This window comes from Scardinius erythrophthalmus (assembly GCF_964197995.2).
Source record: "Scardinius erythrophthalmus genome assembly, chromosome: 10".
Classification (NCBI taxonomy): Eukaryota; Metazoa; Chordata; class Actinopteri; order Cypriniformes; family Leuciscidae; genus Scardinius; species Scardinius erythrophthalmus.
Window position 1 is genome coordinate 14,226,835 of NC_138230.1, and position 23,043 is coordinate 14,249,877.

General features: G+C 38.3%; 2 protein-coding genes across 2 annotated transcripts; one reads left to right on the top strand and one right to left on the bottom strand.

Annotated features, from left to right (window-relative positions):
* Positions 1-6,024: 6,024 nt before the first annotated feature.
* Positions 6,025-18,986, bottom strand: trim46b (tripartite motif containing 46b; the record flags this gene model as incomplete). Its single annotated transcript, XM_081377678.1, has 12 exons — positions 6,025-6,451; positions 7,754-7,821; positions 7,905-8,134; positions 9,471-9,809; positions 10,462-10,583; positions 10,662-10,915; positions 10,999-11,094; positions 13,322-13,468; positions 13,683-13,881; positions 15,079-15,229; positions 15,363-15,618; positions 18,963-18,986. 12 exons carry the CDS (start codon positions 18,984-18,986, stop codon positions 6,025-6,027), a joined length of 2,313 nt encoding a protein of 770 aa, XP_081233804.1.
* Positions 18,987-21,410: 2,424 nt separating this feature from the next.
* On the top strand, positions 21,411-22,023 carry s100a10a (S100 calcium binding protein A10a). The gene is made up of 2 exons (XM_081376024.1): positions 21,411-21,570; positions 21,672-22,023. The coding sequence occupies exons 1-2, from the start codon at positions 21,430-21,432 to the stop codon at positions 21,837-21,839; spliced, it is 309 nt and encodes a 102-aa protein (XP_081232150.1). The 5' UTR covers positions 21,411-21,429; the 3' UTR covers positions 21,840-22,023.
* The last annotated feature ends 1,020 nt before the right edge of the window (positions 22,024-23,043 follow it).

Here is a 23,043-nt window from a genome sequence, read left to right on the forward strand (position 1 = left end):
TACCCTTTTGAGGGTCAAAAAGCATTAAAAGGTATATATATATATGTACCGTTTCTTTTAAAGGTTAAGGTACAATATTGTACCCTTGAGGGTACAGCCCCAGTGACAAGCCATTGTACCCCTAAAGGTACAATTATGTACTTTATTTTCTGAGAGTGTGGGGTGGCACCAAAAACAAACAAAAAATTCTTATAATTCTATACTTGTTTACGTTTGTTTTGTTGAAGAATTTCCCTTGATAAGAGAATGGAAAAGTACCCAAAAAGTCTGTAAATGCAGGTGCTGGGATGTGCTGTTCCACCAATAGAAGAAGGTTTAGGGAGAGATTGGTGGCAAGACCACAAGGAGTGACAAAGAAGAAGAGATCGATATGAGGGTGCCCATTGGGCACCTAGCGATAAGAAAAAGTATAAGACATGAACCCTGGCCATTGTAACCTCAGATGTCCAGCTGGCTTCTCACTTTGTTGCTTGTCAATAAAGTTAATTCTTCTGACCTGGAACCTCGACTCTGAGAAACTTCTTTGACACCTGAACCAAAAAGAACTTTGAATTTGTCACAACAGTTTCTGGTTAATGTAACAATATGACTTTAAAGCCGCAGTCCGTAACTTTTTTTGGTTAAAAATTTGGTAGCCAAGTCAACAAAATCAGTCTTTTTCTGATTTGTTCAATGTATGGATCTGTTTTTACTGTGGCCGGGTATCACTGTCAGTCATCTCAATTTCATGAATGATTCACAAACCAATAATTTAGCAGATTAAAGACAAGCTTCATCATCTTCATTTTCTGATGCGATCGGCTGACAATCTGCCGTTTTTGCAGTTTTGTCTCTGTGCAGCAGCTCTACTGGAATGTAGCAAATTTATGTTGTAATGTGCCATTGATAATTAAACAAAATGCTTGACTTTATTAACTATTTAAGCATCAAGAACGGTAAAACATAAACGCTGTCGGCCAACATCAGTTAACAGCATTGTATGGCTTCAATATCGTCTAAACGCCTATTAATAAAAATGACACAACAGGAAAAAACAACAAATCAAATTAAACACAACAAAGCTCCGAAAAGTGTTTCGAATCAATAAATTAATATTTCAAAAGTTGTAATTTTGGACAAATATTAAACTAGAGACAAAATTATAAAGATGGTAGAGCTGAGATTTAATCTCAGAACACTTGAAGCTCCGCGAGGCACATGTTGTTGTGTTGACCACAGAGCTATCGTCTGAAAGCTAAAGCTAGCAATTGAGTGAGTTTAACGTCTTTAGCCTCATTGATGTAGCCTAATATTTTTCTACTGCAATGTTTTATGTTGAAATGTTTTTACTATTTATTTAAGAAAATTAAAACATAAGAAAATTATACTAATCATAACAACCTACTGTAAGCCTATTTAAATCTTAATAAAGAATGCTAAAACACAAATGCTGCCGACTAACATCGGTTAGCAAGTCCTGATCAATGTTTTAAGTTTACGATCATTTAGTTTCATTTATTTCACTGTTATATTTCAGTTAATAAATCTGCAGAAAACTTAAAATAACACGAAGTAGGCCTATAAGACACATAACCTATTGACATGCATAGCCTTTCTAAATTATAGAAAAATGAGACGCACAATTTTAACGTTTAGCCTACTTTGCAATAACAGAAGCCTACATTTGTTTCATTTCTAAATTTGTACTGTAATTTGAAAAAATGTAGATGTTCTCCTGTGATTGAATCAGACAGTCCTGCTTCTTGCACTGACTGAGCAGTCAACGACGGGATTGGAGGGGGCAGTGAAACAGCTACTCTGGTGGCGCCAATCAATCTACAATTTTTGGTGGCTGCAGCGGGTGTTGCATTTTATTTGATTTCACTTATTCAAATTAATAGTACCCTGCAAAATCATACTAGGGGTGGCCAGAGTTTACAGTGGTGGCCGTGGCAGTCGGAGGACTCTCCTGGGGTGCGTTTCCCGAAAGCATCGTAGGCCAACTATGGTCGCAAGTTCATCGCAATGTCCATTTAACTCTATTGGTAACGACGGAACTTGCGACCATAGTTGGCCAACGATGCTTTCGGGAAACCCACCCCAGAGCGACTGCACGAGCTCTGATGACAACACAGCTGTTCTACGATTGGCCGAATCCACCACATGACAACGATCACGTGTGTTTCGTGTTTATTCTCACCTTCAGTTCCACTTATGCTCACAAGTGTAAATATCACATCTGTTTTTTATAACAGTAAAATCTCTTTTCATGTAGTCGCAATGTTATATTGTGTCATGTTTATCATAATAAAACTGATCGTCTGTGTCACGTCTATATTCGGCTCCTCCCCGCCTGCACACGGCAACTCTCGCCGATAGTTACATTATCCAGCCTCAGCCGATATCGAACACGTTTGTCTTAAAGCATATTAAAAACACCACAAAGACATATAAACAACATTAAAAGCTTGATTTTCACACTTACTTTTACTTTAACACACCTTTGGATTCTGTGACAACATGCCCCAATAGTTTTAATAGAATTTTGAACTAGGTGTTTGTAAAAAACAAAAACAAAAAAAACCCATACAAAACCATTTCAATATATACACACATTTGTGTAATTGGATTTTTGACTTCCATTTATAGTTACTAAAATATAGACTTTCCCAGTGTGACAACTAGCCCCAGTCTTGAGTCAAGACTGGGGCTAGTTGTCACACTGGGTCTTGAGGAAACAAGCAAATATATCCAGTAGTACAGATTTTTTCTATTTATTATATCAAATGACTTTTGTTGAAAAGCGAACAGTTTGACAGCTCTTTGAAATTACTATTTTGTACGAAGCATTTTTAGATACATCTGCAAACTCCATGAAACTCAATCCTACAATTAGTCAATAGACATTGCGGTGAAAAAAAATCAAAATATGAGCGTGCAGTGGTCTGTCGAAAGTCTTTACCCTACAATAACGGAGTATTACCACTGTCTAGCCCTCCCCTCTAGTCTAGTCAGCAAGAGACTTGACGCAGATGGCAACAACCAGGGTAGACCTACAACAGCTGGTATAAGTCTATAAGCTCGTAACAAAATGGATCAACGGGCGCAGCAATACGACAAGCCACCGAGACTACGGTCGGACGCTTTACGGATATTTTAGTCTGTGGTGCTTCGGGAAATGACTGGTCTTATTAAACGAAAATCACATAAGGTTAAGCAGCTGCAAAGCTTCTGAGGTATTTAAAAATCCCCCCCCCCCCTGACTCTGCATAAGACTTCCTGGTATGGATTAGAGGCTGCAGCTACATGTGGTGTTGTGGCTACATACCTTCAGTCAGTCAAAACCCAATCTGGTGCTGAGTTTTCCCTCTCCCCAGGCCGAGAATCGCCAAAAGCGAAGTGGATGATGGAGAGAGGGAACGGAAAGGAGAAAAAGAAAGAGATCAATATGAAGATAAAGTGAGCAAAACTTCGCTGGAGATGAACTGTGGAAAAACGGGAGAGAATGATGGGGGAGACGGGATAGATCGGGCGTTTAGATGAAAGCACAGAACACTGAGATGAAAGAAAAAGAAAATCAACCTATGACACACAATCTTTAAGAAATATCACCCTCAGTTCTTATTGGGCCATCACACTCCCTAGAGCAGTGATTCCAGAGAGGGCCGAGAAGGTGTGTGTGTGTGTGTGTGTGTGTGAGAGAGAGAGACGACGTATAGTCTTGGATTTCTCTCACCAGAAACATAAGCCAAACGAGAAATCTGTGCTTTTAAAACTTTACATTTCTGAAACATTACATTCCATGAGAGGAAAACATTGGCTAACCCCTCATTTGGCTCATAGTCTCTCAAAGGGTCTGTCTAAGCTGAAACATACCTAACCACTCGACTTTGTGGTTTCTAACCAATATGGCAACAATTAAAGACATATGTGGATTTTCATATAAGAAGCTTTCTAAAGAAGCGTATACAGACATGCATATCTGCGTAGTATCAAAACTTATTTGGTCTATTTGAATTATAACCAATATAATATTAAAAGGAAAATAGGGTGCAGGTATCCAACCTGATATCACAAGAAAACGTAACTGTGTTACAAGATTCGGTATGATTTTGTACAATGTGAATAGTACAAAAACATATGATTGTTAGAAAAAAAGTATGCATGAGGGTCCGCACCCCTAAACAAACCCGTCACTGGGGCGCAAGAAGATCGTATCAAAAACGTACAAATGAAATCATGCAAATTCATACGAATTAGCCATCATTCATCAAAACGAAAAATATTTAAGAAGTAGCATGAGAATGTTGACATCATGTATATTATTTTCATTTAAAAAAAATCATCAGTGAGCATCCTCCTGAGGTGGCAGTGGAAGTAAGTCTCTCACTTTGCCTAAAATTGCTCCATATTCCCTCAATAATGCATTTTTTGTCATTCAATATATGGCAATACTTTATATGGGTGCATATATGAATAGTTGTATGCAAACAGAATAAATACATTCATAAATCTCTGTCTGCGTTTTCCTCTGGGCGGTTCAAGTCTTAAGGGTGGTCTTATCCTATCCTATCCTGTCCGGACGGGATTCGATTTCAAAGAACCTGAGTTAGCCACAAAGCAGTAATTTTCCAATTCTCTACCAAATGGAAAAACCGTCCATTTGTTCATGAATTAGGCTACAGTGGGAGTCATTTGTTTATGAAGCTGACTGACTTGATCACTCTATATGCTTGATAAAATTTAAAAAAGTGCCATACACCATTGCAAATGGAAAGCCTACTATATTTTGTAGATATAGATGTGACCTGAATTCCTTCGTTAGCTAAAAGATTGGCTAAATGGAGGCATTTGCAACAGTTCAATTCTAATCCACCTTGCAAGAGAACTGACACTCACATTCAGTATATTTGAAGAAACTGCTGCCCCCAGCTGATCAAAAAACAGTAATACACCGTTCTTTCTGAGTATTTTCTATGAGATATGTGATATTAAGAATAGAATAAGTTTCATTTTCAGAGAATTATTTATTACAAGCAGGCAAAAGCCACCATTCTCTCCAGCAAGATTCAAACTACACTCTAAAGCTTAAAGCTGGACTGAAATCAAGCACATGATTCAGACTCTTAAAAAATATTCTCTACAGGCTCGTATAAGGTGATTTATAATGGTGGGGTAAGTGCATTACACACACAAACTTTTAATCACATAAATATTGAGTAAAGCAGTGCACTTCCAATCTATTGCATTGAAGATTTTCATTCTTAAGAATAAGCTTCACTTAATTCATTTAAGCTTTAAATATTTTCCAATTGTCCAATAGCATATGGGAATTCAAAACAACAATTTGTGTAAGCTACAAGGTGAGGGTGTCCTAACAATTTGCTCAGAAAAAGTCCTTTTATATACCGACTGCAGTCTAGAAGCCACATATTTCAACAAATCAAAATTCTTCTTAACTATCTAAGGCGAAACAGCAGCGAGAAGCATTTGGTCTGGCATTAGACGTATGTTGAGTAAATATCTTTATAAATGCTCGAGTTGACAGCTGATAGAGTTTGACAGACCTGTCTTGACAGCATATGGCTAGAGGTTGAAAGAGCAGATGTTTACGATAGAATTGTGGGTTATAAAACAAGGCCTTGTGTAACAGTCTGGAATTTCTGCTCTGTTTGGAGCTTGATAAACGAAAGCACTTTAATACAAGGTATATTATGTCACTATAATATACACAATGTGGGGGGAAATCTAGTAAAAAAAAAAAACTTTGAGGCACATTTCCTACACAGAAAGATTGGTTGGGAAACACATATTTTTGCATATATTGTGTGTATATATAGGTGAATATGCACTTTAAAGTTTTCATGGGTATATAGTAGGTGGCATCACCAAATTCATAATTCAATTGAAGAGGTTCATAATTCAGCAAGCAGTGCAGCAATAAAGGCCTCTCAAAACAAAAACAAAAAGAATCAGAGGTTTATGTTGGGTGCAATTAAAAACAACCGTCTCTTAAAATCGAACTATAAAAACAATAATCAGAGTTCAGTTCAGTTTGGTAACACGTGACTGAATGGTGACTCGTCTTACTGGGGTTTGATTTGCGTTGCGATTGGCTACTAGCTCCTGTAGCTGCAGAGCTCCGCCTCCAATGAAACAGAATGCAGGGCACACGGGGGCGGAGCAGTCCACAGGTCCCTCCCATAGTGGGCGGAGAGAGTGGGCATCGTAAAACGTGACACGGCCCTTCTCAAAGTCGAGACAAATTCCTAGTCTCGGAGGCAATGGATAGGTAACGCCGGTTGGCGAAGAAGGGCTGTTGCCATTGGTGAAGCCAGACTCTCTGCCGTGATGGGAGTTGGCGGAGGAGGGCAGGTAGATCTTGCCCATGCCCATTGTGAGGAAAGCAAAAGGGGGAGGGGAATCTGACGAATCCTCGGCTCCACTGTCATGGCCGCTGTCTGGATCATATCTATCAGACAGAGAAGATGAGGTTAAAGTCAGCATGAAAAATGGTTGAAATCAAGTGCCATTCATTTTCCTCTTTAAATATGCGTTTCACTTGGAAATGTAATATAGATCAGGGGTTTTCAAACTGGGGTCCGGGGACTTCTAGGGGGCCACAAGGAAGTGATAGGGGGTCCGTGGAAATGTTTAGAGAAAAAAAAAAAGTAAAAATAAGATTTAAAGTAAAGTAATGGTTAATAAATAAATAATAAAATAAACAATACAGAGTATAGTACTACAGTGAGTAAGGGAAAACCATAAGAAACTAAATATTTATTTTAATATATACATATTTATTAATTTCACAGTATAAATTGGGCATTTATACATAAAAATTCATAGCTGCCTTTTAAAATTTTGGATGGGAGTCCCTCACATAAGATCATATTTGGGGGTCGGTGGCATCTAAAAGATTAAAAACCCCTGATATATATAAAATATGTATAATCTACTGTATATATAGAGATCAGTTAACAGAAAGCAAGTATGTATATGGTATGGTTTTAATCGTTTAAGCTTTTACATTTTGTTGTGTATAAAGGTATAAATAAGTGAAAGAATGGATATTTTTCATCATTTTGAATTTAGATGTGGTTATTTCGGTTTATTCTTTATAATGCTTTTCATTTCTATTTTAGTCATAATTTCAATTAGCCTGGCTAACGTCAGACCTCGTCTCACTGAGAACCACATGTTCATTTTCTCGTATTTGAGGCGTGGTTTACGAATGCCCAGAGCCGTTTATTCGGCGCTACGAATGTCTATCAAATGCGTCTGTACGTAGCTCATAGCCAATCGTTTCAATTATACCAGATGACGTATGTAGAGCGACAGAAATTCGCAGAGGAAGAAGACGATGTGTCAGAGATTTATGTGTACACGATGGCGTTCAGCTATCACTATCTAAGGCTGCATCGAAAGGTAACTTCGCGTCTCCTTGTTGGATCCATAGATATAAACAAACTGCTTCGGTGCGTCGCATAGACATCGTCATCGCCTTGCTGCTCCCTCCCCGTTCTGTGATTGGTCCCCTCGCTGAGGCGAAAATCTGGTCCATGGAATCCAGGCTGCCTAGCAGCGTGAATAAAATCGCGCTGCGCTCAAGGCAGCATGGGAAAACCCAGGCTAAATTTCAATAGTTTTGGTCATAATAAAACCAAAACTGAAGATAATAGGTGTCATATCTTAACAGTAACATATCTACTTTCTCTTCTCATGTTTATTTTCTGTTCTCTTCCTTTGTTCATTTCTGAGATTTAGTACTTACCTTGGACTAGCCATGTCTTGAGGCAGATGAAACCACTCTTGAAGTTTAGACTCCAGGCCCACTCCAACCTGTAGAAAAAAGAGAGAAAAGTGATTTAGAAGGAGGTACGGGAGAGACGGTTAATATAGTTATCCTTGGTTGCAGAACTTGCCTTAACCAGATAAGAGCCTGGCTCCACTGAACATGCCCAATAGTGTCGGCCCTGCGTTATGGCCACGTCCCCCACGAGCAGATCAGCTGTCAGGTGACAGGAAGTGAGGGCCCGATCGGCGGCCTGCAGAAGGGACAGACCGGGCACACTGCGGGCACAACGCTGCTCCTTACTCACCACCAGTCTGTCCGCGTGCAGACCCCAACGAGAGTCCAGGTAAAAATTCAACACTGCCGAAGAGGCGGGGGGAGACAACAGCGAGGGAATACGGGAGACATTTTGAGGAGGACAGAAGAAGAGGGGAAAGAGGGACACAGAATTAAGGCACCAAACGGAGGGAGGTAAGAGTGGGTGGAAAAGGAAGAATAGAAGTATAGGAGATATATGCAAAAGGAGGATATAGCATAAAAACAGCAATCAGGAAAACAGTAAACAAGGAAAAAGGACATAGAAATGCACTCTGGGAATAGCAGGGTGAAATCAAGACTGCAAAAAGGAGGAAGATTTGCGTTCCAGCAGACAGGCAGAGAAGAAAAAGTGTATTTCCTATTTTAATTCGTTTTAAAATGTAATTTACTGCTGTCGTTGAATATTCAGCATTATTATTCCAATCTTCAGTGTCACATGGTCCTTCAAAATTCATTCTAATATTCTGATTTGCTGCTCAAGTAACATTTCTTATTATTATCAATGTTGAAAACAGTGCTGCTTAACATATGTGAAAACTTCTTTAATGAATAGAAAGTTCAAAAGAACAGCTTTTATATGCAATAAAAATCATATGTAACATTACAGATGTGCTCACAGTCACTTCGGTTTTTAGTTTTTATGACTAATTAATATATACTATATTAATTTGTAAACTTTTACTGTTCATGATGATAATGTGATTTTTCTCGGCGATCTGTGTTTTTTGTCGATTTATCTCTGCTCGAGGTGTGAATGGGCTTTTATGCCTAAAACAAGTACAGGTGTTTAAAATAAGGACAAAATTGGGGATTATTTTTTTCCTCCTAATAATCTATTCTATTAATAATTAGCTATAAACACTCAGAAGATAAAGTTACTATTTTGTCGTGAACATCTGCCTTCTGTTTGGATGCAAACCTTGGATTATTATTTGTAACATGGGCCTCCATTTAATGTGTATGTATTAATAAACATTACACAGCATTAAAGTTAGCTTGTGGCCACATTTACAAAGCAGATGGGTCAACATTCACATCAGATCAAAATATTTCACTACATCGAGGGCTTTGGGTGGAAAATAAACATACTGGTGGATTAAAGAATAAATGGCTCAAATAATAAAAAGATGAGGGAAATATAAATAAGAATAAAGACACAATAACAGAAAGAGTTTTAAGGGCTATAAAAAGGGAACAGGGAAGGTGGCAGTATAGAGATGTTGTCAATAAAGCTGGAAACAAAACATGGAAAAACCAAAGATTGTAGAGACAAAGATAGATGGGAATGGATAAAAAAGGAAAAAGATAAAGAGTAGATGAGTATCAATTTGGAATGAATTCTCTTTGTACTATGTCTTGTGTTGAAAACACTTCGTACCTGGAGCTGGTGGTGTGTGTAAATATACTTCCTCACTGTATTCTCCGAAGCCGGCCTTATTGCAGCCTCTCACCCTCAGCACATACACACTGTCCATCTCCAGCCTGTCAATCACAGCGCAGGTCCCGGTCACCTCTTCCAATCTCTGCCAGCCCCAGCGAGCGGCAGCCAATCCCCCGTGAATCCCTCCTCTTGCCCCGCCCCCTGGCACCACCCCACGCCGCCGGAACTCCACAGAAAAATGCCAGGCAGGAGAGGAGTCTTGAGGCGACCGCCAACAGAGGAACAGCTGGTCGTAGGCAAGGGTTCGCTGGGTGTCAATCACAGGAGCGAGAGGGGCTGATGGGATAGGTCACTTTCGGTTAGGGTTAGATTGCGTGACACTTCGGACTGTTTTCTGACATTAAAATTTGTTCATTTATAAAAATACAGAAACATTTTATTAAAAAAATTACGATTCAGAAAGCTTAAAGGTGCAGTGTGTAAATTTTAGCGGCATCTAGCGGCGAGGTTGTGAATTGCAGCCAACAGAAGTTACGGCGGCCGACAGGAAAAGATGTCATCGTCTGAGACAGCAGGGAGTAGCCAGTTAAGCAATGAGGTTTCTTTACAAAGATAAAGTAAGATAAAGAAATTATGTTTACTTAATTATTCAGTAAAACGATATGTAATTTGCGAATATTATTGTTACTTGTTCATCATTGTGTCAGTGTTTTATTCGCTGACTTTGGCTAGCTTCTTTGCATGAAGAACAACATAGTAAACATGTTGCTGCAAAATGGCTATTTCAATGTAAGGGGACCCGTGGTGTATGTCGATAGAAATGGCTCATTCTAAGGTAATAAAAACATAACGGATCATTATGTAAGGTCTTTACACACCACTGAAAACATAGCTATGTATATGATATTGCATTTCTGTCAACAGATCCTCCTAAATATGTCCTGTTGTATCTACACATTTATGTGTCTAATTACCAGAGTTTTCCTACCCTGAATGAAGTTCAGGTCTGTGAGGAGTTTGAGCTCTCTGGAAACATCAAGCTGGAAGTGACGGAACGAGGGATCAGCAGAGAGAGAGAAACGCTGCATCGATTCAATAGACTGGGCCAATCTGAGAAAAAGAGAAATAACAGTCCAGTGTTTTCACGTTTTGGCAACAGACATCAGTGCTATCAGCAAGTCGTCCCACCTGTTGTGTGTTAATCTGGCTGCGTGCACAAAACTCGATGGGTCGTTTTCTTTGAGCAGCTCTTGAGTGAAAGCCATCAAGCCGGCGTGCTCCAGCAGGCTGCGTTTTTCAGCCACCTGATTGGACAAGGCCTCTGCCCTTCTCTGCCGCGAGCTTTCCAGAGCCTGAGCCAGCATTGTCTGTCGCTCGGTTAGCAACGCCATTATCTCCTTCACGCAGTGAGAGAGCTGCTCTTTGGCTGATACGTTGTTCACCTGCATTCATGCACACAGACAATAGCTCAGCACATCAAACACCTGCGGCCCTTTTGTGACAGAGATGGAAAAGGTGGGCGTACCTCAGTTTGAGTGACAGCATTCTCCAGTTGAGTGATCTGAGTCAACACCATGTCCTGATTGGACAGAATGTAGTTCAGCTCCTTGGTGATCTTGTCCTAGGGTTTGTAAAAACACAATGTAAATGATTTTCAACTTTCTCTTTCCAAAATTAAGACATTTATTTAATAATCTGACAAGATGTCGATGTATTTAAACAAATATGCATGGAAAACCAAAAGTGTGTTTTATGTTTTAAACACTTTCATCCCTGGAATATTTTAGTGGCAAGAAAAATTCAGAATAACTTTGCAATGCATTCCATTTTTGTTCAGATTTTCAAAAGCTTTCAAAAGCCATTGTGATCGTTATGTATTGTTTTTATGCTCGATGGATGATTCAGTTTGCGAGTACATGAAACGGTGTCAATCGCCAGTTGGACGGTACACTTTTATAAATCTAACAATGCAAAATGATGAGAACATGAATGTGAATGATGCTCTGGACAGTTGACAGGCCAGTGTTGCATTATCACGAAAGTTTAAGCCTGGCCAATTTAAATATTCAAGCTTAAGAAGACGCGAAAAGAAACTGTGTGCAAACATCAGACGCCTGCGCCCAGAAATCAGCATCTCAGACAGTGCGCGAATACTGAATTGAGCTCTCTTTCACGTCTTCTAGCGCTTGAACAGACATATTCAAACAAAATTATGTCAGAATGCCCATCTTGGCAAGTATCCTTGTAAACATAACATAGTCAGTTACGGTATGTCTTAACTGAACTTAAAGGGGGGGTGAAATGCTATTTCATGCATACTGAGTTTTTTACACTGTTAAAGAGTTGGATTCCCATGCTAAACATGGACAAAGTTTCTAAAATTAAATTGTAAGTTTGAAGGAGTATTTCTGTGCCAAAAATGCTCCTTCCGGTTTGTCACAAGTTTCGGAAAGTTTTTTTCGAGTATGGGCATGTGTGACGTCAGATGGGGCGGAATTTCCTTATATGGGTCCTAAGGGCACTTCTATCGGAAGAGCGCGGGCGCGCGCGCAACCGTAGACCAGAGCAAGAGAGCGGAAAGCAGTTCGCCCATCATCACAGCGCTGTGCTCGGCTTTAGGGAAGCCAGTGTCACCAAAGAAGTGGGTTTTTAGTTGCCAGGGCAAGACATCCCTGCACAGATTCCCAAAGAACCCGGCGTTAAGGGACCAGTGGATGGAGTTTGTTTTTCCAGAGCATCAACGGAGTTGTGCAAGACTGTTTGTTCCCTGCATTTCGACGATGATTGTTTTATAAACAAAGCCCAGTTCGACGCCGGATTTGCAGATCGTCTAATACTTAAGGATGGAGCAGTCCCAATGATAAAGGTTCACGGTCGTGCGTTGGAACCGCAGGCGGTGAGTAAAACTGCTTGTCTGCTTCAAATGTCTGTGTGTTGTTAGCTATCGGCGCGTAAGCACAGCCCACACGGCACGCCTCCAGCCACTCGTTTTTTTCCAGGAAAAACTCGGAACTGCCAATCTTTCATTTACAAATATAATAAAACTAAAGACTTTTTGGAGATATGAAGGATGCAGTACTACTCTATAGGTACTCAAGATTAACATGAGATTGACTGAAAATGAGTGTTTCACCCCCCCTTTAAACAGTTGAGAAATAAAACACATGTGTAACGGTATATTGGATCCGTGCATTAGCTCTTAAAGTGACTGCAGCCTAATATTCCTTCTCCTGTCTGTGTTTTTAATGTTAATCAAACAACAAAAGATAAATAACAATCACTCATTGCTACTGACTGAATAACGTTTGCAACTTCAATAAGGATTAATCTGTTTCATGGCTGGTAAAATATATTTATAGCTGATCAAATTTCTCAAGTCACCAGCCATTGGCAGGTGTGGCAAAAAGTTAGTTTTAGCCCCTGTCTATCATGTCCTTTAAATCTTGTACATATTGTAATCCTAAAGAAAAACCATCCCTGTTAGAGTAAAAATACCTCACTACAGAAGGATCACCCACAATGGAGTGTGTTTACTGGTGATTTCCTGGCTTTCAAGTGTTTATAAACCATAGATCTAAGACATGCAATGAATAGAGTTGCACATCACAGCTAAACAAACTGAACACCATTGTGCAAAATGTTTGTGAGGGATAAACTCATCTGATCACATGACTTTTCTCCATTGTTCTAGCTTTTTAAAGGTGCTCCTTATTCCAAAGTAACTGTGTGGTACTGCACTGGCAATGCCATTAGGGGGCACTGTTGTTTCATTAAAAAAATGGCAACTGAATATGATACAGTGAGTTATTCCATGTACACATTAAAATAGAGGTGAATTAAAACCATACCTTGAGACTCTGGTAGGCTTGGGTGACGGGTGCCATCTTGTGACCCGTATGGACTCGGCGCAGTTTACAAAGTGAACAAAGAAGCATCTGACAGGACTTACAGTAAAACTGCAGCCTCTCCTGATCATGTTCTGGACATGTCAACACCTAGAGATATGGAAAGAAACTTTATGATGCACTATGGATAAAATTTGCATCTGTATATTTAGTTTGCAAATATTCTTTTTCGCTTGGAAATGCATCATATTAGGGAAGCAAAATGGCTTGCAAATGCAGTTTCATGTTAAATAATTTGTTATCTTAAATCCTGAACCTCAAGGTATAAGAGGTAACCCTGGGCGGCACGGAAGAAGCGTCTCACCTTTGGCCTGAAGTTCAGGGTGGGCTGCACGTGTTCGTGCTGGGCGCGGGGAGTCCCCCAGGGGTGGTAGAGTTTGAAGCACTCGTTACAGAAGCTGGCTCTGCAGTCTGAACAGCCTTTAGTGGCCTCCAGGGCCTGTGGGGGTTTACAGAACTGACACATCACAGCCACACTGCCCAGACTCACTGTGTGTCTGTACCTAGAGAAAGCAAGAGAAAGAGGCAGATTCTACAGTGAGCGTTTCTTTGTTTGCCTGTATGCGGTTTTATTCATGCAGATTAAGTAATCACACTGGGTAAGTTGTGTACTAAAGATTCTATTTAAGATTGCCAGGTCACCTATCAAATAAGTAAATAAGTTTAAATCCTGAAATTATATTATATATTTAAGATTAATAGGTCACTAATCAAATAAGTAAATAAGTGTAAATGCTTAAATTATACTATATTTCATTACAAATATAATATTATATAATATTAAAATATTAAAATAAATATTAGTAATTTATTAAATGTATTTCAAATTCTATTTACAGGGATAGTACACCCAAAAAACTCATACAGGTTTGGAACAACTTGAGAATGAGTAAATGGCAAAATATAAATGTTTGGGTTAACTATCCCTTTAAGATTACTAGGTCACTAATCAAATAAGTATAAGTGCATTAAAATATATTATATTGTATCAAAATTTCATTACAGTTATTTAATATAATACAATACTGAATTGTGTATTTAAGATTCTGTTTAAGATTACTAGATCACCAATCACATAAAGAAAATAAGTATAAATGCATTCAATATAATATTATTATATTAAAATTTCATTACAGTTATGTCATTTAATACAATATTGAATTGTGTATTTAAGATTCTGTTTAAGATTACTATATCACTAATCAAATAAGTAAATCAATATAAAAGTAAACTGCTCAAATTAAATTAAATACATATTGTAGCCCATATCTTATAATGCCAAGATATTATTATTATTATCATTTTAAATTGTTTTGATATTTGTCGGTCATTTAGTGCATTTGCATCTATATTCTTTTTTTTCTGGATCACAACATTATTTAAAATATGATAATTTACTATATTAATCTAATGCTTAAATTTATCATTGGTACCTATACACATTACTATATCTATATATCTATATACTTCTTTTCTTTTCTTCTACTTCTTTTCTTTTGTGTGTGCGTATATTCGTCTTTGGTTCTTTCCTTTGTATAACTTACTTTGCCATTGCATGTTTTGTTCAGTTTAAAAGCAAAATAAATAAATAAATATATATAAATGCTTAAATTATATAATTTTATATTTTGTACAAACATTTTATATTTTATTATATTAAATATAATATTTACTTGAATGTATTTGAATGTGTGTACTACCTTTCTACAATTCTCTCCAGTGTAAGGTTCCTCATGCACTCAGCCAATCCTCTCTCACCTAGTTCTACATCTCGCCCACAGGGGGCGCAGGGGAAAAGCATGAGAGGTGCATGGCCTTCCTTTCGCCTGCGGCCTGGGTACGTCCCAGAGCCTAAACACATACATACATACGTTGAGATAAACTGAATAACGTACACACAATGAAAAAAACTGAACAGCTGAATATATCAACCTGTTTACACTGACTTTAAAGATGACGCATACGGTTTCTTGTCTTTACGCACCTGAGCGCAACAGGCGGTCCACGCGGTCAGACTTGGGCAAGGGTCTCCGCATCTGCCGCGGGGACCGCATGTTGGGGGTGGAAGCGGGCGAGTTGGGCTCCGGGGGGAGCTCGGGCTGGGGATACCCGCTCTGAACCAGCACCTCAGAGGCACACATGAGACACACGCTGTGCAGGCAGGGAAGTACAATTGGCTGCTTCACAATGTCATTGCACACAGGACACTGCAATTCCAGCTCCATACTCTTCATATTGGACTGGAAAAGGAATAGAGGGGGGGGGAAAGGAGAAAGATGAGCAGGAGCGGAAGAGATGGCGGGCAGAGATGTGGATGTAATTGCAATGGTTTTAATTAAAACGTACATCAAAATAACAAACACAAGAGCCGGAAACCAGGGAACTGAAACATGAATCATCTAAAGACATCCAATGCAAACAACTATTTAGAAGGAACACATGCAGCTAACAAGACACACCTGAGGCCTTTTGCATGAAGCCGGTTTCAGTTGCTACCCAGGTAAGTTTGAGATTAGTCTGAGCAAACTCTGTTTTTTCGGGCTCAAGAGGGTGGATTGTATTTTAGCAGTGTTCATCGCCATTTTATCTTACACTACACTGCAAACTCCGGAGCAAGTTTTATTCTGGGGTAGAGAACGCAAACCAAAACTGGACCAATCGCGAAACTCAGGGTTTGTTCAGCAATCGCTTCATCATGTAACAGGCCACTGGGAAGAATCAGACTCATCAACATGGACAACTACAATGAACTACAAACATGGCACTAAGGACAGGAAGTAACACAAAAGTCCTAACAAGACATAGGGAACATATAACTCTAATATGATTTGGTGCTTAAGAAACATTTCGTATTACTAGCAATGTTGTAAATGGTTGTGCTGCATAATATTTTTGTGGAAACCATGATAAAACATTTTTAGGATTATTTGATGAATAGGAAGGTCAAAGGAACAACATTTAGGCTACTCTAAATAGAATTATTTTGTAACAATGCAAATGTCAACTCAACAAATGTGCCCTTGCTGTATAAAAGTTTTAATTTCTTTCAAAAACCTTACTGACCCGACCCAAAGTTTTGAATGATAGTGTATGTCCAGGAATGTATTTTGTTGTAATGGTACAATCAGAACCTTTCCAAATATTTTCTGAATATGCAGAACGATGCAAAACTTAACATACTTTATGTATAACAATCACAACATTATTTATCTAAGTACCATATGCTCCTGGATCAACATTCCTAACCAGTCATAATAACCCTGAATGTCCCCCTAAAATCACCTAAAATGTTCCCTAAACTTGTTTTTTCAATAATCCCGCATAAACTTTATCTTCTCAAAAATACAAACGTGTACATACATGTTGCTCAAATATTATCGTAGCCCAGTTTGTGCTGAATACAGACTTTAGCCATTAATATGTTTATAAGCAACTGAAAAAAGCACAAATGTCAGAGCATGTCAAAACTTCTCCAGGGGCCAAAACCCCTTCAGACCCCAGAGTTTTAATTAATAATCATGAAAGCTCAAATGTGTTCCTGTCTGTGTTTACCTTTTTACTTGATGCACCCTTATCATATTTGTTGCTAAATTAATTATTAAATCTGTCCAAACTTTAAAGCTGCAGTCCATAGTTTTTCCTCTTTGTCGTCATCTCTGTTCAAAATCTGCAATTGCAGTTATTTGCGGAATTATCAACTTTGCGCGAGTTGTGCCTCGGCACGGCACAGTGCGGATGAATCCAATGTTTTGAGGAGAATGTGCGGCTGTCAGTCACCGCGCCGGTGTGGATACTGTCATTCGCAATCACAGATTCTACTTTTTGGAAGTATGACCAACATAAGAATTTTACAAGAAAATGTCATCTGAACAAGTAAGTAACATCCACTTTTGTTCTGACCAACTAAGGGAAAAAAAGCATTGCAGTAAATCGCGCTGATTATAATCTAACGATATCTTATCATATAATGTCAAACCGTGCAAATTATACTTTGTTCTCAAATCGTTAATGTTAACAACATCAGCATTGAGTGACTACAATAAATACCCTTCCGTAATTTATCCTTGTTTTGGGATAGGCCCGGTTGCAGTCTCTTTTTTTCTGTCGCCACTCCAAAGTCTTTTGCATTTTACAACGGGTGAATCTCCAGTTGTCACTGGTGATTGTCGTTTGAACCTTTCTGGATCCGCAATCAAATTGCTAAGTTTAATTATATCAAGTGCTGCGAGAAAAGGCTATAAATCTCCACCTCCAACATCCTCACACACATAGGCTACTAGCCGAGAGTCGAGACACCGTCTTTATGTGTACAGATGTGACGTAAAATGATGCAAAGACATGCTTGAAATCCACCAGTACCACTAGAATTAAAAACATTATTACAAGCTTTCCGTTTTGAATCGAGCTAAGGCAAACAGATAGTTTTGACCACTGGCTGATTATGTACTTGCTCAAAAAATTATTTTGGATAATTTTTAACCCAAAAAAGTTACGGACTGCAGCTTTAATTTAGAGTGAACTGTACACAATACATGTTGCATTTTTGAATTGCAATATATCGTGGCACGTATATTGTTACACCCCTAACAGCTTAGCAAAAACGCTACTCAAACATGCACTTCTATGATGATGGCCCTTTCCATGGTGATAAACTGAAAATTCACACTAGCATGGTTCAGCCAGATAAAAATAGGTGCTGAAGTCATATTTGGGTCAGTATTATTGATCTCCATGTCTCTGTTGCACACTGAAAGAAGCAGATAAGATGAGTAAAGAGACTAGATTTTCATGCTGCCTGGTTGCTGAGAGAGACATGCACACACCTTTATAAATAGCTGTCTCTGGTGCACTGCTAGTCTGCAATGCTCTTAAAAATGGATAGTGACCTGATGTAAATGATTTAAGCAGACAGCTGTGTGACATTGGAAGCTCTGTAAAGGCCACATCAGCTTAAGAAAGACCTTGTCCATCAGAAACACACAGTATAGACATATTTCTGGTGACGGTTTGAAGACATGCTGAGCAACAGCACCACAAACACGCACGGCACGTATACAGAATTTGCCTCTCCACAACCACATATAACACATATTTGTAACAATAAGACACGTTACAAATTAGTTTGAACTCTATGAACCACCATGACAAAGACATTCCTTAGTTTATTAATTCTGATAATCAAATTACCACAGTGCAAATAGCCTACTACAATACAGCTGGTTATCACTTGTAAACTAGTTATTAGTTAACCACTGCCTGCCCCATACAATGGCAATGTCATCTTAAAATCTAATATCTTTGCATTAGACAAACATTTTTTACTTTAAATCGTAATTTAAAAATCAAACCGCATGCGTTAGAAAGGCCTACAACAGCTTAAAGACACTAATGGGCTTCTTTATCATCACGCGGTCATTCAGCAATGTCAACTGGTCATATACGTCACTCCATCCCACAATACGAAAGATTTAACGTGATTTTACCACAGTACAAAACAAACGCGACTGAGGTTTGCCCTACCTACAGAGATGACTGTAATACTGTATGTGCGGTTTGCTCGAGCTGTATTCGGCAGCGCCCTTACCTTCACCTGAAATCTGGGCGCCATTACGGGATCCTGCTGCCTTTACTTCATATGAGAGAGAGCACTGATGTCGCAAATCTGTGCGACTTACCGTCATGCACATATTTTATTGAAATGAATGAAACCCCTACTTGCAGTTTCCAGCCAGGTAAATGCATTAGGCTAAAACACGGCATGCCATCGAAGCATCCACATGCACGATGCGGATTGCGGATACAAATCTTGAAAATGTACCGTTTATGTTCCGTTTCGTCGCAGTAGACCGTCATATGTCAATGGGGAAATCTTCCGTTGGCCGCCATTGCCTCTTTCAGGTTGAAATGTAGGTTAGTAGGATGTCGCTACATCAGCACGCAACTGGAGATGCTTTCCATCGCGCTCGTCTCCTGCACGCATCCCGTTTCCGTGGCAACGAGCACGTCCTCCATCAGCAGCGCGATTACTGAGACCATCCTATCTCAGGACGGCCAATGTCACAACTTAGATTTTGCGTTTTTGCGTTTATTTTCAGTGTATTATCAAGAGATTAGCATCACTTCCAGTCGTTTTAAAATATCGGCATTGTAAAACACAAGCACTGTAAAAAGTGAAAATGTGCAGATGTTACTTAAAGGGATAGTTCACTTAAAAATGACACTTCTGTCATCATTTAGCCTACTAATTCACCCTCAAGTTGTTTCAACACTGTATGAAGTTCTTTCTTCTTCTGAACACAAAGGAAGATATTTTGAAGAATGTCAGTATTGTAACCAGACAATTGATGGACCCCATTGACTTCCATAGCCTAGTAGGAACAAAAATACTATGGAAGTCAATGAATGGGGTCCATCAACTGTTTGGTTACCGACATTCTTCAAAATATCTTCTTTTGTGTTCAGCAGAAGATCGAAACTCATACAGGTTTAGAGCAACCTGAGTAAATGACGAAAGATTTTTTTTTTTTTTTTGTGAACTATCCCTTTAATAGCTAACACACAAAACAAGCTCTACACATTAATAAAACAACGCGAATTTTACAGAACGTCGTTATTTAATTTAATTTAATTGTATTTATTTATTTATTTGTAGATTACATTCAATAGATTACACTTTCATGAAAACATATGAAATTGTTTTGTAAAAAGTGCCATTATAATTGATTGGGCTGAGTTTGACCAGCAGATGTCGACAGCCAGTGACTTCAATTTATTCAGAGTTTCGTAAAGCTTCGTTTCTCCCATCATTTTCAGAAGTTGACCAAAGGGTTAAGTAACGCAGAAATCAAATGAATACATTTTGTTTAATTTAATTTAATTTAATTTAATTTAATTTAATTTAATTTAATTTAATCAGTAGGCTATTATGTGCATCTCTTTCAGTCTCATTCATTCATTCATTCATTGTATTTACATGTCATTTTCCTGCAGTATTTAACATCCTAAATCTAATATATATAGGCCTATAATATACACTGTAAAAATGATATGATCAATAAGTTATGACAACATATGTTTTTAACGTTGCTTTTACTCACCAAAATAAGTTAAGCAATTTTCAATTTTTTTACAAGTTACACAAAATTCAACTATTTTTATTAAATCAGTTTAATGTAATTTAAGTTGAACTTAAACATCCACTGCAAGTTTATTGTACTTAAAATCTTAAGGCAGCAACTTTTTTTGTATAGCCTATGCTAATAAATCAATATTTTTATTATATATATTATATATACTGTATATTTAGATGATATATTAATATATTATATACAAATGATATATTTAAGATTTTTAAGAAAATGTATAGAAATTAAAGAATCATAAAAAATCAGTCAGTGGAAAACGATATTATTTTACTTTATATGTATGTGATCTATTTTCCAAATAGTATTAAGCATTTTAATTGTATTGTCTAGCTCTATATAGAAATGTGTTCTGCTGCCGTTTACTTCAGAGTTCCAAACATGGAAATGTGAGAAAAAATCTAATCATTGGTCCAATTCACAATGTTGGAATGTTGTGGGTGAGGGTGTTGCAGTTGCTAAGATATTTTTCAGCATATTGCTATATGGATACTAGTTAGCAATGTGGTAGGCATGACTTATAAAGCTTGGCTGATATGAATATACAGTCAATGTCAGCTCATAAAAATATATATATGTAGTGTGAGATTTCTGGTGTTTCAATACCATTGCTGTTCACCTTGAGTTAATTAATATTGAACACACAAAGTCCGCTTAACTCACACACATTGGTATGCTGTGCTGTAATGAATTGCTCAACTTCCCTGATAAGAGCTTCTCCTGCCCATGGGCTCGGCCGGAGCCTATAAATTCTTGAGAGAGATATCTAGCACTTCTCAAATTCTTCACTCAGACGCCCAAACGGTAAGCTCTTTATAATGTGTGTTTAACTGCATTGTCAAGATCGGTTGTGTTAATATTAGATAAATTTCGGCTTTCTATAGTGCTGGACCCGAGCCGTTAGCAGCCATGCCTTCCCAACTAGAGACTGCCATGGAATCCCTCATCATGGTATTCCACCGGTACGCTGGAAAAGAGGGCAGGAGCGGCACCCTAACCCGCCGTGAACTCAGACTCCTGATGGAGAACGAGCTCTCTGGGTTTCTCAAGGTGAAGATCTTCTGTGATTCGCTTTCTATAGGAAATGCAGACCAGATAGAAGTTTTCTCTCGTTTCTTTAACACATTTCACTCTCTCTTCTTTTCCTACAGTCTCAGAAGGATCCGGGCACCGTAGACCGAATCATGAAGGACTTGGATGCCAATGGCGATGGAGAGGTGAACTTTGAGGAGTTTGTGTCTTTGGTCGTGGGTTTGTCCATCGCCTGTGAGGCCTGCTACAGGGCGCAGTTAGCGAAAACACAAAGCTGGAACCTATGAGTTTGTGTTGATGTGTGTACGTCAGTATCCAATGAAAAACCATAAAAACTACTTTTGCTGCAAGGTTAAAGTACAGTGGGTGTGTATGACGGGACTTTGGCCTACAAACAGTATTCTTTGAGCTTTAAACATGTCTGTGCTAAAAGCTAAATGTTTTTTGTTTAAAATAAAGCTTTCTTAAGTCATCATGTTCAGAACTTTATTATTAAAATATATGTAGGCTGCAACACAGACGTCACTGTTTTTTGTACTCTCTCTCTCTCTCTCTCTCTCTCTCTCTCTCTCTCTCTCTCTCTCTCTCTCTCTCTCTCTCTCTCTCTCTCTCTCTCTCTCTCTCTCTCTCTCTCTCTCTCTCTCTCTCTCTCTCTCTCTCTCTCTCTCTCTCTCTCTCTCTCTCTCTCTCTCTCTCTTTCTCTCTCTCTTAACCTCATTGTCACAATACTCTACTAAGGTGTGTCCAGCGTTGTATCAAACCAAAACCACAGTTAATGGTTAATGCAAACACAAGGCTGCTTAGTTATGGAAGTTAGAACTCAATTAGAATGTAACATTCTTAAACAGAAAATCTTTTTATAAAAATTAAAAAAGAACATCACATAATGATTATAACTGAGTTAATATAACCGTTAAGCATAGATGTGAATTACTATTATGTGTAATCTAATCGTTTGCAGCGGTAAAGGAAGGTAGTAATTGTTTTTTATATCATATTTTATATCATAATTTTTGTATATCCAATCCATATTTCTGCAAGTTACAGACATTTTGGTGTCATAATTTCACATAAGGTTAAAAATGATTTTGACTTTTTTTTCTTCAGCACATGTTGTCATTAGTCAAAGCAAGCAAAGCTACAAAAAACTATTTCTTGCTTATGTTTAAAGAAACCTGTAATTTTGTGGCTTCCTCGTGGTCAATTTAGCATTTTAGTATACATAATATATAATATTACATAATATACTGTTAAAACTATACTACTACTACTACCACTGTAATTGTAACTGTTGTGTTATGTTTGTGTTTTTTTAGTTGCTGTGTTTCCTTATTGTGTTTAGTTCCTGTTCCCTTTTTTAGTTCTTAGTAGTTGATTATCTAGTTTCCTTTGTTTGGATTGTAGATACTCGTGTTTGAATTATTCTTGGTCGGTTCTCGTTTGTGTTTTTGTGTGGTTAGCTTTTCTCCTGTGATATCCTGTGTTTTGATT

Excerpts from the sequence above, each read along its gene's own strand:
- s100a10a (XM_081376024.1), top strand. The coding sequence starts at position 21,430 with ATGCCTTCCCAACTAGAGACTGCCATGGAATCCCTCATCATGGTATTC. Across the intron at positions 21,571-21,671 it reads AGCTCTCTGGGTTTCTCAAG|TCTCAGAAGGATCCGGGCAC; the intron begins GTGAAGATCTTC and ends CTTTTCCTACAG.